This window comes from Mytilus californianus, unplaced genomic scaffold (assembly GCF_021869535.1).
Source record: "Mytilus californianus isolate M0D057914Y unplaced genomic scaffold, xbMytCali1.0.p SCAF_11, whole genome shotgun sequence".
NCBI lineage: Eukaryota > Metazoa > Mollusca > Bivalvia > Mytilida > Mytilidae > Mytilus > Mytilus californianus.
This window is the reverse complement of record NW_026262593.1, coordinates 37,891,995-37,907,133: the sequence shown is the minus strand read 5'-3', so window position 1 is coordinate 37,907,133 and position 15,139 is coordinate 37,891,995. Positions and strand designations below refer to the sequence as shown.

Below are 15,139 nucleotides of genomic sequence, written 5' to 3'. Positions count from 1 at the left end.
CAGTGCAAGGGAGGTAATCCAATTATAACGTTTTGATTACTTCCCTTACACTGCTTTTAAATTATGTTTAAAGAAATGCATATTTATAAAGGAAGACCAGTAAAAATATCTGCAAATGTTGCATCTTTTTTTTTTTTACAAAAAAATCAATATGAAAGATTTGACACCATATTTTAAATTCTATTATAAAATAGATTAAGTTAGCACTATGGTGAATTTAAATGGGTAATTGGAAATTTGAATTGCAATTATGACCATATCTTGAGGGAAAGAATTTTTAGGGGGAAAAAGGGGGGGGGGTAAAAAGAAATTGTGGGGGGTCAATTTTTTTCTCATTTCAGATTTCAGAAATTAAAAAGAATTATTGTTCAAATATTATTTTTTTTTCAAATTTCAAATATTGAAAAATTTCAAGAAGTAATCTTTAATTGCACAGTAGGGCGCATTAGATTTGTAAAATCTTTGACCACATTTATTTATTTGTTATGTCGAATCTAACCGTGTGTTTAGATTTTTAATTTTGAATTAGTTTTCAAATTGGTCTACATTAAGGTCCAAAGGGTCCAAAATTAAACTTAGTTTGATTTTAACAAAAATTGAATATATGGGGTTCTTTGATATGCTGAAACTAAACATGTATTTTGATTTTTGATTTTGGGCCCAGTTTTCAAGTTGGTCCAAATTGGGGTCCAAAATTAAACTTTTTTTTTTGTTTGATTTCAACAAAAATTGAATATATGGGGTTCTTTGATATGCTGAATCTAACCATGTATTTAGATTTTTTATTTGTGGGCCCCGCTATCAAATTGGTACATATTGAGGTCAAAAGGGTCCAAAATTAAACTTTGTTTGATTTCATCAAAAATTGAATTATTGGGGTTCTTTGATATACCAAATCTAACCATGTATTTAGTTTTTAATTTTGGGTACTGTTTTTAAATTGGTCTACATTGAGGTCCAAAGGGTCCAAAATTAAACTTAGTTTGATTTTAACAAAAATTGAATTCTAGGGGTTCTTTGATATGCTGAATCTAAACATGTGTTTAGATTTTTGATTAAGGGCCCAGTTTTCAAGTTGGTCTAAGTTGGGGTCCAAAATTAAACTTTGTTTGATTTCAACAAAAATTGAATATATGGGGTTCTTTGATATGCTGAATCTAACCATGTATTTTGATTTTTGGGCCCCGTTATCAAATTGGTCCACATTGAGGTCAAAAGGGTCTAAAATTAAACTTATTTGATTTCATCAAAAATTGAATTCTTTGGATTCTTTGATGTGCTGAATCTAACCATGTATTTAGATTTTGGATATTGGACCATAATAGGTAAATTAAAATTTTTTAAATTCTTAGACCACATTCATTCTGTGTCAGAAACCTATGTTGTGTCAAATATTTAATCACAATCCAAATTCAGAGCTGTATCAAGCTTGATTGTTGTGTCCATACTTGCCCCAACTGTTCAGGGTTCGACCTCTGCGGTCGTATCAAGCTGCGCCCAGCGGAGCATTTTATTTAATGAAGAACTGCAATAAAGCATATTTGCATTGTTTCTTATATAATATATCCTAGTTTTTCAAAATAACAAGCTTTTTAAAAAAAGCAGTAAAAAAAGAAGGGTCTGTGTGATTGTGTAGAGATGTAGGCCATTGACAATTTGGCAGGAAATGATTCAACATTGGCATCTTTTTTCTTTCAAAAACAATGGAAAATAACAAGGATTTTGTAAGATTTTCAAATATGGCTATTTAAAACTATATGTAACAAAATTATGAAAAAAAAAAAATAGGGATAAGTGGTCATCATTTTTTATGGCACTACATGGATAAAACAAAAGTGTTCCGAATATCTGGCAAAATTTCGAAAACAAGGAGCGAACATCCTTAAAGTACATGATTCTTTCTTATCCTATGCATAGTAAATATGTATTTAAGCAACATGTCTGTGTTAGAAATATACTTTGAATGATTATGACAGGTACTTAATTAACCTAAACTTTTTACATAAAATAAAGTCGAAATTTTAAAGATAGATAATAATATGGTATTAACTGTTAATATGTCATATTTTCTTGAAAGGTAACCAGGGTTATCAAGCTAATGATTCAAATACAGCAGACCAACCCAATGCTCAGGAAATAATGTATTATGAAGTAGCTGTTGGAACAGATAGAACATTTGCTAAAACCAGAGATAATATTGTACCATTTACCAATGTTGGTTTGAACAAATCTGTTACGTTTTATGATCTTAACCTAGCATCAGGAACGGCAATGTACTACTTCACTGTTAGAGCCTACAGTGTGTCATACTCCGTTGCCATGGTTACATCTAATGGTTTCCATGTTGGATATGATGGTGGTGTTCAAGGTGAGATTTCTTTTTAATTTACAGAACTATATGGATAGAAATCAACACTTGTATTTTTTTGCTTTCTTTCAACTTTAAAAGAATTTTTGTTAGTGACACTAGCAAAAATTCTTAAGTTGAAAGAAAGCAAAAAATTACAGACAGTTCAATAAATTGAAAATTGTATTGGTCATACAATTTTATCACATTTTATTTTATAATGATATCACTAGCTAGTTGATATTAGTTTTGGTATTCAGTGAGCATGATTACATTGATTAATTATATTGATTTAGTTTGAAATTTTATACAAATTTGGCTTTCATCATAAGTTAATATTCATTAAGTATCAAAACTAAAAAAGTTTTTTGGCTACAGTCTCATCAAGGGCAAAAACCCAGAGATGAGATATAACAGAGTAACTGGAGTTGAATGACCATTGATAATCTTTTTAACGCTATTATTTACTTACTTTTTTGTGAAGTTTACTTCATTTAAAGTATCGCCGTTGTAAATATGTTTAAGTTCATCTGCTTCTTATGCAAGACCCTCATGTTAAAGCTGGCCAATCCTGCTACAAACTCATAACTTTTCTTTTTTTTAATGAAGTTCATTTATATTGTCCGTTTCAAATTCTTGTGTAAAATGTCTATTCAGAGCAAACTGATTTCATTTTAAATGCTTAGTTTGTAATTACTTCCATCATTTACACAAAAAAAGTCTCTTCTACATGTTTTTGTGAGAGAAAAACATTGATTTTTATCATTTTTTACATAGATTTTTGCCACACAAATATAGAGACCATGACTGGTTTATTTTGTAAAAAAACCTTCCTGTACATAATATATCTGTTCAAAATCATTGAGGTTTATAAAATTGACATTTGAGTGATTTTTTTTAATAAAATAATTTATGCAAATTGTAATCTTACACTATTTTTCTGTTATCATAGGTGGATCCATCATCATGGGTGACTATGTTAACAATGCTACCTATGTAGACATACAGTTTGACGGTTTTACATCTAAGCTAGAAATAATGATGTATTATGTGGGTCTATCCAACAACACAGAAGCTGTAGGAACAGATTGTAAACAATATGTAAGACATGTTTATATTCAAGTTTGGGAAAAGGACAGCACATATATATGTCATTAATGTTAAAGATGAGCTTTACTACATTTTGAATTTTTTAAATCCTAGACAGATGATTTTGTTTTTCAGATTTTGATCTTTAAATAACTTCATTCCAAATCAGTTCAACTTATTCTCTAACCCTTAATTTTTATTTTGAGTATGTATTGCATGGCTTTGCCTAAAATTAGTTTGGATTAAGGTAGATATCAAAATTTCTTCAAATTTACTGAATTTCAAAGTAAATAACTCATCATCATCATGAATCATTGTTTGTGGTATCTGGCTGATTTGTTATCCCAGATAAGAAGAGATAAAATTGAAAACAAGTAATGCCCTTTGGAGCTCCAAATTTGTCAACATCTATTTTCAATGTTCAACAGACAGAAAGAAAACAATGGGGAATCTATATGTTGACCATGTAATACAAGGGGGAACAGGTAGCACATAAATAATCAGTAGAAGGGTCAACTATAAAAAGTTCAATTTAGAAATATTCAACAACTGCTGAATATCTGTAAAGTTGACTTACAGCTCTTTTCCTAATGCTAGCAAGGCAAAGGTTTGTTTGGCTTGCTTGCTTTGTTTGTATCAATGTTTGCTCAAGCATTGTAATTAAGATTGACATCTGAAAACAACATAAAAAGGAGGATTTAAACTTGTATACATTATATATTTAAATTTGATTGGACAATATCAAATAATCAAATTTACCTTTACACAGATTTAACTCCGCCTACTTTTATTGTTTGCAGATGTCAATCTTAATTACAATGCTTAAGGAAACATTGATACAAACAAAGCAAGCAAGCCAAACAAACCTTTGTCTTGCTAGCATTATGAAAAGAGCTGTAATATGATAAAAATGACAATTTTATAGACTCGAAACGATTTAGAACTTATAATATGTTTTCCTGTTGATTTCTTGTTTATACTTAGTCTTTGGGTTGCTGTCTCATTGGCAAATACCCACCATCTTGTTTTATTCCTACAAAGAATTATCACATTGAACAAACATATGAGGAAACCAGAGACTGAAAACATACATTACAACCATAGTCAATATATTTTCTTATTTCAGCCAAAATTTCTTTCTCCCAACACTTTTCTGTCAAATCTTGCTATATTTTTACACATTAAAATATGTATTATATCAATTTGCACTTGATTCTGGTTTTCTACAGCTGTTGGTTAAATTTCTGACCAATTGAACAGTCTGATTGGATATAAACAAATTGCAACACAGTCAGAATTTTTATTGAACTACAATAGGTGGACAGCAACAGTTAAAATCAAGTCACTGTAAATACTTTAATATTTTTTTGTTTTCTTCTTTAGATGGATGGAAAAAGTGATATCAATGAGAAAAATGCATTTAATGTTGTACCACTGCTTAACATAAACAAGAATACATTCTACAGTCTGACATCATTACACTTGCAACTTGGAGGAACCTACTATGCTTGGGTTATAGGTAAGATCTGGATAAAAAAAAACAAAAAAACCTGTGTATATTTGTCTGAAACACAGTACAAATAATTAAAAACAACCAGAGTTTACTAGTACTGCGTATGTTATTTCAAATTCTTATTTTATCAAAATATATATTATTAAATTTAATGACTTACTCAGATGAAGTTTAAGTTTATTAAATTGATTGAATGATTCTACACTATTGGCTATTTCATGGTGGTCAACTTGTTAGTGCTGCATTCCAAGGGTTGTAGGACGAGAGACAAAAACTCTTACCAGTTGACAATTCTGGATTGACTCTAAGATGGCTGTAATTGTTTTTTTAAACTGAAAAAAGCATGTCTAGAAATTATGAAAATTAGGGAAACAAACAGGAACTGATGCAATAGTCAATATCAGTTTCTTTGAACAGTATTTCTAGAGCCACCAAATTCTGATTTCAAATTAAAGATTCAAGATTCAAGATTTAGTTGGGATACAACAATATATGGCTCTCTACTGCAGGCTATTTTCTACCTTACGACTTCCTTTGAAACCAACCTTCAGCACAAACAACCAATCACTAGGAAGTAGAATGAAATTTTGAGAGCTTAGATATATATTATCTTCATTTTATTTTGCATAAACTTTCAAATCCACTTGACTGATTTGATGACGTTCCTGATTTTTCAACCAATTTTGGATGCTTATCATAAGCCATGTTGTGAAAACAATATGTTGAGCTTGGATACATAATTATCTACCCTTGCTACTGTATTGCTCCCTTAATTATTTATTTCATTTGTATCAATTTATTGGTTACACAATGTTTTATATAGGTTTCATTTCAGAAATCTAATTTTTAAATTGTTCAAGTAGGCTATAAATTAAAGAAGATATTTAATGAAGTTAAATATATAATTACAGACTATTGCCAATTATACACTATTGTTTTCTACATTACAGCTACAGATGAATCAGGAGACTGTGGAATGATTTATCACAAATTCACAGTGGATACAACACCTCCATTGTATGGTGCTTTGACTGCTGGACCATTTTATAACATGGTATTATACTTTAAATAAAAGCTGTTCCTTTATTTTCTCTTATTTTTTATGAAAAATGCATTTGATATGACAAATACAATAAAGAGCCAAAAAATATAGAATAGGCAAGCAAGGCAATTCTAGTCACTTAATGTTGAATGTATTATTCAACAAAGTTGTGCTTTGGCTGCTGATATTTAAAAAAAAACATAATTTCTGTATGGTTTATCATTAGGGATTTGTATACACCTCAGACAATTCAACTATTAGAGTCCAGTGGACAAATTACAGTGATCCTGAGTCTGATATAGCAACATATGAAGTTTCATTATGGAAGAACACCTCATGTTATGTCAGTGCAGAAGAGATATTGGTAGTTGATTGGATAGAACTGACCAGCAACTATACAGAGTACAGCTTTGTTAATTTAAATCTTACAGTATGTATATTATTAAAACAATTTATATTATCTTACTGAAAAAATTGGCGGAAGTTACACATAATTATCCCTCTGTATGACAAAATGAATAGAATCCAATTTTACTTTTGATATGGCATATTTTAGGGAATACTGTAATCTAACACATTTTTGCCAGGGATCTGTCGTAAGAATGAAAAGAAGCTAGCATTATCCTTGTAATTTCTCATTCTGCTATACAGATCATTCAGTTATAAAGATGCTATTCTCTAACTAAATAATTTAAAATTTGGAGTATGTTGAACACATCTATCCCATCGAACATGAAATAAAGGATACAAAAGAAACAGTTAAGTCTGCCTCATATCTTGAATATATCTAGAAATTTACAATGAGGATTGGTTGAGAATAAAACTTTTATGACAAAAATATGATTTCAGCTTCCAAATTGTGAACTTTCCATTTCTATGTAGAAACATTACAGCAGAGCCTGCACATGGAGTATTTATCCCCCATGACATTTGATATGGTATTCCAGAGCTTGAATATCATTTCGAAATAAAAAAAAAATTGGCAGAGGGTTTGCTGCTTTAAACATCTTTAAGTGTGTCAGCTTAGTTACCGTAACGTCTGTAATTTTTCAAAAACCATCATAGATAGAGAAAATATGGAAGGTAACGATCAGAATTTTTTAAGATCTACCTACTGTTCATTTGAACCAAATTTTTTGAGAAGACTTCAAATTTGAATAATTGCCCTTAAATAATGGGAGTTTACCAATTTCTTGCCTTTCATTCTATCATTTTAAAGACTATCATAGATATAGAGAAATTGCTAATCTGAAAATGATCTGCAGGATAAGATCTACAAATAACTTTCATGGCCAAAATAGTCAGTCAACTCTTTAAAGGAGTTAAAGACCATGATTGACATTTTTTGGCAGAAACTATATTGGATAGAGAGAAACTGTTTAAAGCAAAAATGGTTAGCAAAATAAGACTTACAAATAAGTCAACATAATGGAAATCTTCAGTCTACTGCTATAGCCCTTGAATGACAATTTTTACATTTTCTTCAGAAACTATACTTTAAAGTAGTTGCCTCTAAATCACAATATTAACTTTTTATTTTTATTGTTGGTTATTATCTTGAAAACTGTAATAGATAGACAGGTACTCTGTCAAGCAAGGCCAGATTTTTGCCCCACACAGTTTTGATTTATCATAAATGTTCCTAATGCATAGTATCATATCTCATATGACCAATATAGGCTCCTTGAAGCATCTTATAATTATAAATCACAAAGATTAATGATTTTTTTCTTTTTCTTAGTTATTATTTCTGATGGTTGACTCAGATTATCTTAGCTTAACACGTGCAGGCTTTAGGAAGTTAATTAGAAGTCAGTAGCCTGCAGTTCAGTAGTTGTCCCTGGTTCATGGTTAATATTTGTTTTACGTAAATTAATTTGTTATAAACTATGCCGTTTAACATTTTTCCTATGGGTCTTTTTATAGACCACTGTATGGTATGGTTTTCTCTCATTTTTTAGGTCCATACAGTTACCTTTAATTGCTTACATCCACTTCATTTGAACTTTGGTGGATAGTTGTTTCATTGGCAACCATACCACATCTCTTTATTTTCATATTTTTAAATACAATGATTGATCAGATCATCCAATTATAAATGTTTTAAGATTTTTATGTGAGCTATTCCAAGTGGCCAATAAATCAACCTGTATGAAATATTCCACACAGAATGAACACAGAATATAGTAGGAATATCGATCGAGTTCCTACCAGAAAAGAGTGATATTATAGTCGCACAGTAGTATGAATCTACCCAGAAAATAGCCGAAAATTTAAATTAGCAGGAATTTCTTAGTAGGAATATTGTATATTCCTATCAGGAATATTCAAATTAGCAGGAATAATTTGTAAGGAAAATAAAATTCCTACTAGAAATCCTGGTATTAATTTTTCAAAATTCTACCCAGAAAAAAATATTTTCTAGTAGGAATCTACAAATATACAAAATGTAAGTGTATATTCACAAATACACAACTGGGTAAATCATTTATGTTTGAATCTCAACAACAAAGAACAAGGAAATGCATGGAATATATTCATTTTAAAAAAATCATCTTAAAAGTATAAAAATTACCTTCAGTCTACATGAGCCATGTTTTCTTGCATTTCAATATTGTAGTTGTTTGACCCTTGCAGCATTCTGTTCCAACACAACTTTTCATTCTTTTCCCCCTCAAACTTTTGAATTTGTGAACTGGAACTTGGTTGCATTTAACACAGCAAAATTTGTGTCATTAGCAAACATGAATCCAGTTTAAGATAATTCAAAAGATTCCAGGTAGAAAGATGTTCTGGAAGGAATAAATTAATTCTGGTAGGAATTTTGTAGTAGTGAAATGAATAATCTAATCATATTTTCTGTCCAAATTCCCACTTAAGATTTTCAAAAAAGAAAAAATCCATACAGACTTTAAAAATTCCAGCTAAATAGTAGGATTTTGCTAGTAAGAATATAAAAAAATCCAGTCAGAATTTTGTTCATCTTTCCTGTCCCCCTACTTTCTATATAGAATCTTTGATTCTAGGTGGATTCCTACTACATTCCTACTAGATTCTAGGTGGAATCCTACTACATTCCTACTAGTTTCTAGGTGGAATCCTACTACTTATTTCGTACGGGATACCAATCAAAACCAATTTGTGTCGACTCAGGTACATGATGTAATTTAGCTTAAGTATATAGCAAATGATTTGGTGTTTTGAAATAGTACTATAAAAGCCGATATCCGATTTAAGGTAGAGTCTACTGTATAGGGATAGTGTCATATATTGTACATTCAGTTGACATTTATTCTTTCAGATGAACATTCCATATACAGTTCAAATAAGAGTTACAAATGAAGCAGGACTTTCAATTATTGGGAAATCCTCCCCACTTTTGTATGACCCTTCCAAACCTGTATCAGGTACTATAGTTGATGGTCCAGACTTTACAACACCACATGTTTGGTTTAGTTCTACACAGACAATTACAGGTATGTACTTTGTTTTTTATAAACTTTGTTTCAAAAATTCCAATAAAGAACATATACCACATTATTGTAGTAACAAACCATTATTTAAGATGTTTCCAAATGTCTTAAATAATGGTTTATTACTCTAATAAACTTGTTAAATAGTTGTTTTGAAAATATGTCAGGTTTCAAAATCATAGATAAAAAGATAGTTGTATTCATGTTTGATAAAAGAATTCTTAATAGAATTAAACCTTTGGAGAAATTTGGTATTGTTGTTTTTTTTGTGCCAGGTTTTATAGGAAAAGAAAGTACATTGTGTATATTCAACTTACGACACTCAATGAGTACATGAGCAAAAAAAAAAAGCAAAAGAACAGAGCTTTTATAACTGCTGTTTTAGTTTTTCAAAAACTGATTTCTTGTCTGATTTTTTTGTATTTATAAATTAAGAATGTCTTGTTTTAAACTCTGATTATACCTTTTATATAATAATGCCAATGGGGCACCATTTGGCCCTGAACATTCATTTTTGGTTCATTGACTTTGAGTTTTTTCGCATTCTCTTTATGTTACAATATTGTCATTTTGATTTCTACATTTGCATAATGCTATCAAAATTTCAATCAAGTAAGACAAATTTCTTTGTCCACACTTTATCTGTACTTATAATTAAAAAAAAAAACAGCATGTTATAAATTTCATACATCTGAAGCACTTTTCTGGATTTACCTTCTTCAGGAACCCTCAAACTGAATATTTGAAAGCCAAGGATGTAAAAGGACTGAAAATGTTAGAGCTATAAACTAAAAAGTACCTAAAAAAATAGCTAACTTTGCCTGAGGGAGTTTAAAACTTTTTTTAGCTCACCTGGCCCGAAGGGCCAAGTGAGCTTTTCTCATCACTTGGCGTCCATCATCCGTCGTCCGTCGTCGTTGTCGTTAGCTTTTTACAAAAATCTTCTCTGATACCCACTGGGCCAAATTTAACCAAACTTGGCCACAATCATCATTAGGGTATCTAGTTTAAAAAATGTGTCTGATGACCCTGCCAACCAACCAAGATGGCCGCGATGGCTAAAAATAGAACATAGGGGTAAAATGTAGATTTTGGCTTATATCTCTGAAACCAAAGCATTTAGAGTAAATTTGACATGGGTAAAACTGATTATCAGGTCAAGATCTATCTGCCCTGAAATTTTCAGACAAATCTGACAACCTGTTGTTGGGTTGCTGCCCCTGAATTTGTAATTTTAAGGAAATTTTGCAGTTTTTGGTTATTATCTTGAATATTATTATAGATAGAGATAAACTGTAAACAGCAATAAAGTTCAGCAAAGTAAGATCTACAAATAAGTTGCATGACCAAAATTGTCAGTCGACCCCTTTAGGAGTTATTGCCCTTAATAGTCAATTTTTAACAATTTTTCGTAAATTTTTCTAATCTTTTACATAAATCTTCTGCTCTTAAACTACTGAGACAAATTTAACCATACTTGGCCATAATCATTATAAGGGTATCTAGTTAAAAAAAATTGTCCGATGGACCCGCCTTCCAACCATCATGGCCAAGTTGGTTAAAAATAGAACATAGGGGTAAAATGCAGTTTTTTGTTTATATCTCAGAAACTAAAGCATTTAGAGCAATACAGGTGGCAAAAATGTTCATCAGATTTAGATTTATCTGCCCTGAAATTTTCAGACGAATTCGACAACCCGTTGTTGGGTTGCTGCCCCTGAGTTAGTAATTTTACAAAAATTTGCAGTTTTTTGTTATTATCTTAGATATCATTATAATATCTTATATCTAATACTATTAACTATGATTTTAACCTTATTTTACATGATTTCTAAAGCATCAGCAAATACAGGTGAGCGACACAGGCTCTTGAGAGCCTCTAGTTTTTTTTTGTGTAATTTCAAAATGTATAAGCGGAAAATTTCAGATAGTTTGTTATAAATTATGTCGGTAATGACGTACTAATTACTGAGCTAATGATATCCACCAGCATAGATATCAACTCTGGGCTATAAAAATATGAAAACAACACATTATAAGTGTCCCAGTCAAGGCTTATTTGCTGACTATATTTCTGTTTATTGTTTTAGGTTCATTTTTGCACTTAGCTAATCCAGTTGGCTCAGCATGTCCAGCAAGATTTATTTCGATGATCAATGATCCTGACTGGAATACGTTACAACAGATTGGTCTTAAAGATCCAAGTGGCAAGAAATGGTCCCTTAAGTATCAACTAGAGAACATCTTTAGAAATATTTATGAGGAGACAGTTTCAATAAAGCTTGCAAGGGACCATAAAAAACACCAGATGCTGACTGGAGCTTATTACAGACCTTCTAGTTTATTAAATGGAGGCACATATCATGTAAGGCGTTGTAAATTTAGGGATTGACTGTGTAATGTTATATGGCTGTTTTTTTTTTTTTTAGTTCACCTGGCCACAATTTTGAGGTTTTGCCATTTATACTTGCATGAATTGGCGTCTGTCTTGTCTTCGTAATTTTTTATACGACCGCAAAAAAATTTTGTGGTCGTATATTGGTATGACGTTGGCGTCGTCGTCGTCCGAAGACACATTGGTTTTCGCACTCTAACTTTAGTTTAAGTGAATGGATCTCTATGAAATTTTACCATAAGGTTCAATACCACAAAAGGAAGGTGGGGATTGATTTTGGGGGTTATGGTACCAACAGTTAAGGAATTAGGGGCCAAAAAGGGGCCAAAAATAAGCATTTTTGTAACTTCCAGACATAACTTGTGTGTTAGTGTATGGATCTCTCTGACATTGTACCACAAGGTTCCATATCACAAAGGGAATGCTGGGATTGATTTTGGGGGTAATTGCCTCGAAATTTTAGGAATTAGGGGCAAAAAACAAGCATTTTTCTAGTTTCATGACAATAACTTGTGTGTAAGTGTATGGATCTTTCTGACATTGTACCACAAGGTTCCATATCACAAAGGGAAAGCTGGGATTGATTTTGGGGGTAATTGCCTCCAAATTTTAGGAATTAGGGGCAAAAAAGGGGCAAAAAAACAAGCATTTTTCTAGTTTCATGACAATAACTTGTGTGTAAGTGTATGGATCTTTATGAAATTGTACTAAAAGGTTCCATATCACAAAGGGAAAGCTGGAATTGATTTTGGGGGTAATTGCCCACAACGTTTAGGAATAAGGGGCAAAAAAGGGGCCAAAAATAAGCATTTTTCTAGTTTCCAGACAATAACTTGTGTTCAAGTGTATGGATCTCTCTGAAATTGTACTGCAAGGTACCATACCACATAGGGAAAACTGGGATTGATTTTGGGGGTAATTCCCTAGAAATTTGAGGAATTAGGGGCCATAAAGGGGCAAAAAAACAAGCATTTTTCTAGTTTCAGGACAATAACTTGTGTGTAAGTGTATGGATCTTTATGAAATTGTACTGCAAGGTTCCATATCACAAAAGGAAAGCTGGGTTTGAGTTTGGGGGTAATTGCCCCAAATGTTTAGGAAATTGGGGCCAAAAAACAAGCATTTTTGTAGTTTCCAGACAATAACTTGTTTTCAAGTGTATGGATCTTTCTGAAATTGTACATGTGAACCCCCCGACGGGAGTACAATAATCCCGTTTTCAGGGGTGTCCTCCCGACCTCCCGTTGAAGACAAAAAAATCCCGTGTATGAAATATTTCATGAATGAAAAATTTCAGCCCAACATATCTGGTGTAACTGACATTACCTGAAGTTATATTTTACCTGTAAATCAATTAACATGCATAATTATATGGCTTCACTTGTCACCTTGGGTGTCAAACATACTGGTAATCAACGATTTTTACCTCAGGCTAACTGCCGTTGTGTAATAAAACTTTGTGTATTTAAAATGAATGTTGGGTTACTTCCCTTGATTTATCCTGTTTTAAGTTACTTTCCTTTAAATAATGTAAATTTTTAAAGAAAATAAATAAAATATAAATTGAACAAATAATCATAAAAGGATGGTAATTAAATGATTTAAATGTCTTAGGACAAATAAAAAAATAATAATTTGAAAATTATTTGAGGGTTCTATACTTCCTTTCAAGGCTTAAATTGAAATTTATATAATAACTATGACCCATGATTACAGTTTTAATGTGTTACTTATCATGCATTAAAAATCTACTTGCATAAAGATAAAAATAAAAGATCTACTTGCAGATAGATAAGCAAATGTTCTGATTGCAATGAATAATGGTAAAACAGATATGACCTAAAAAATTTAAAGAACATACTAAAAAAGAAGAATGTTAGATTGAACAAGTTGAAAGTTTAAAAAGATAGAGAAAATTTATAAGTACAAGGGTACTATAAACATAATACATTCGGATGGAAAGTTGAAGAAAACACACTTTAACAGACAATTTCTACAGCACACGGTTACATTTACGACAGAATTTATGTCGATTAAAAACCTCCTGATCTGAGTCCTAATCTCCTGACCAAAATTTCCCAAACTCCTGATCTTAGCTTCACAGTCCATCACATGTACAGTACTGCAAGCTACCATACCACAAAGGGAAGGCTGGGATTGAGTTTGGGGGTGATGAATCATAAGGGGGTTCAAAAAATTTGGGGGGGGGGATTTTTTTTTCCTTTTTTTTCTTTAAAATTTTCCATTTTAAATTGGTTATTTCTGATTTATATATAAAAGCAAATAATAATGATATGGTTTGAATAGATAAATTAAAATTTTTTAAGTTCTTAGACCACATTCATTCTGTGTCAGAAACCTATGCTGTGTCAAATAGTTAATTACAATCCAAATTCAGTGCTGTATCAAGCTTGAATGTTGTGTCCATACTTGCCCCAACTGTTCAGGGTTCGACCTCTGCGGTCGTATCAAGCTGCGCCCAAGCGGAGCATTTTATTTTAGTAAGTAAATGTTTTCCTCTGAAACTTCTAGGCCAAATGCTTCCAAATGTGTGGAACATTATTATGATTAGTTGTAAATTATTTTCAAATCCTAAGGACATGACTTTCTATTTGACAATACTTTTAAATGTTCATACTTTCTGAGCATGGAATTTTTCATCATTATAACAAGTGGGAGTATTGTAAGCACAGCAAAGTTTGCAACTAGTTGTTCCAATTAATTTTTTCTTTTAGCTGGTTTTACCTTCTTAATCTTTCTTAAGTTTTTATTTTGCTCTTTCAGATTTCAGTGAAACCAGCAAAAGGACTTGGAATTGCTGCGACAGAAATTTTGTTTTGGGATGGACCAGAAACTAGTATTGCTTCCTATGAATATGAAGAAGATGTTGACTGGGCTTCATCTGTATGTCAGTGTTGTTTGTTGGATCCAGTACCGGAGGTATAGACAGGAATGGGAAATACTTGATATCTTACACTTTTTTTATCAAATATTATAGATTTTTATATTTGACTGCAAGATGTCTTCAAAAGTTCATTGTAGATATTAAAGAGATAACATTAATGCTTTCAACCATTGGTTTAACACAACCATAAAACACATAGATTCCTTGGTAAAAATAATCAAAAATATAAAGCTTATTTATGATTTTCTACTACAGTTTTTAAGGAATTTAAAGTTTAATGGTTATCAATAGGTTGAGGTTACAAACATCATTTTAAAAGTTATAGATTTTACTGTCATGTTTAATGGTAAAGGAGAAGAGGCATTTAAGTCTATT

The 15,139-nt window shown here is 31.3% G+C and overlaps 1 protein-coding gene across 1 annotated transcript in view; it reads left to right on the top strand.

Moving 5' to 3' along the window:
- The window catches only part of LOC127720029 (uncharacterized), a 73,869-nt gene that overhangs the window by 23,963 nt on the left and 34,767 nt on the right, over positions 1-15,139 (top strand). Inside the window, exons 22-29 of the mRNA XM_052226441.1 lie at positions 2,078-2,368; positions 3,300-3,448; positions 4,820-4,955; positions 5,900-6,003; positions 6,218-6,421; positions 9,293-9,467; positions 11,555-11,829; positions 14,644-14,799. Coding sequence (XP_052082401.1) covers positions 2,078-2,368; positions 3,300-3,448; positions 4,820-4,955; positions 5,900-6,003; positions 6,218-6,421; positions 9,293-9,467; positions 11,555-11,829; positions 14,644-14,799 — 1,490 coding nt within the window. The remainder of the gene's footprint in view (positions 1-2,077; positions 2,369-3,299; positions 3,449-4,819; positions 4,956-5,899; positions 6,004-6,217; positions 6,422-9,292; positions 9,468-11,554; positions 11,830-14,643; positions 14,800-15,139) is intronic.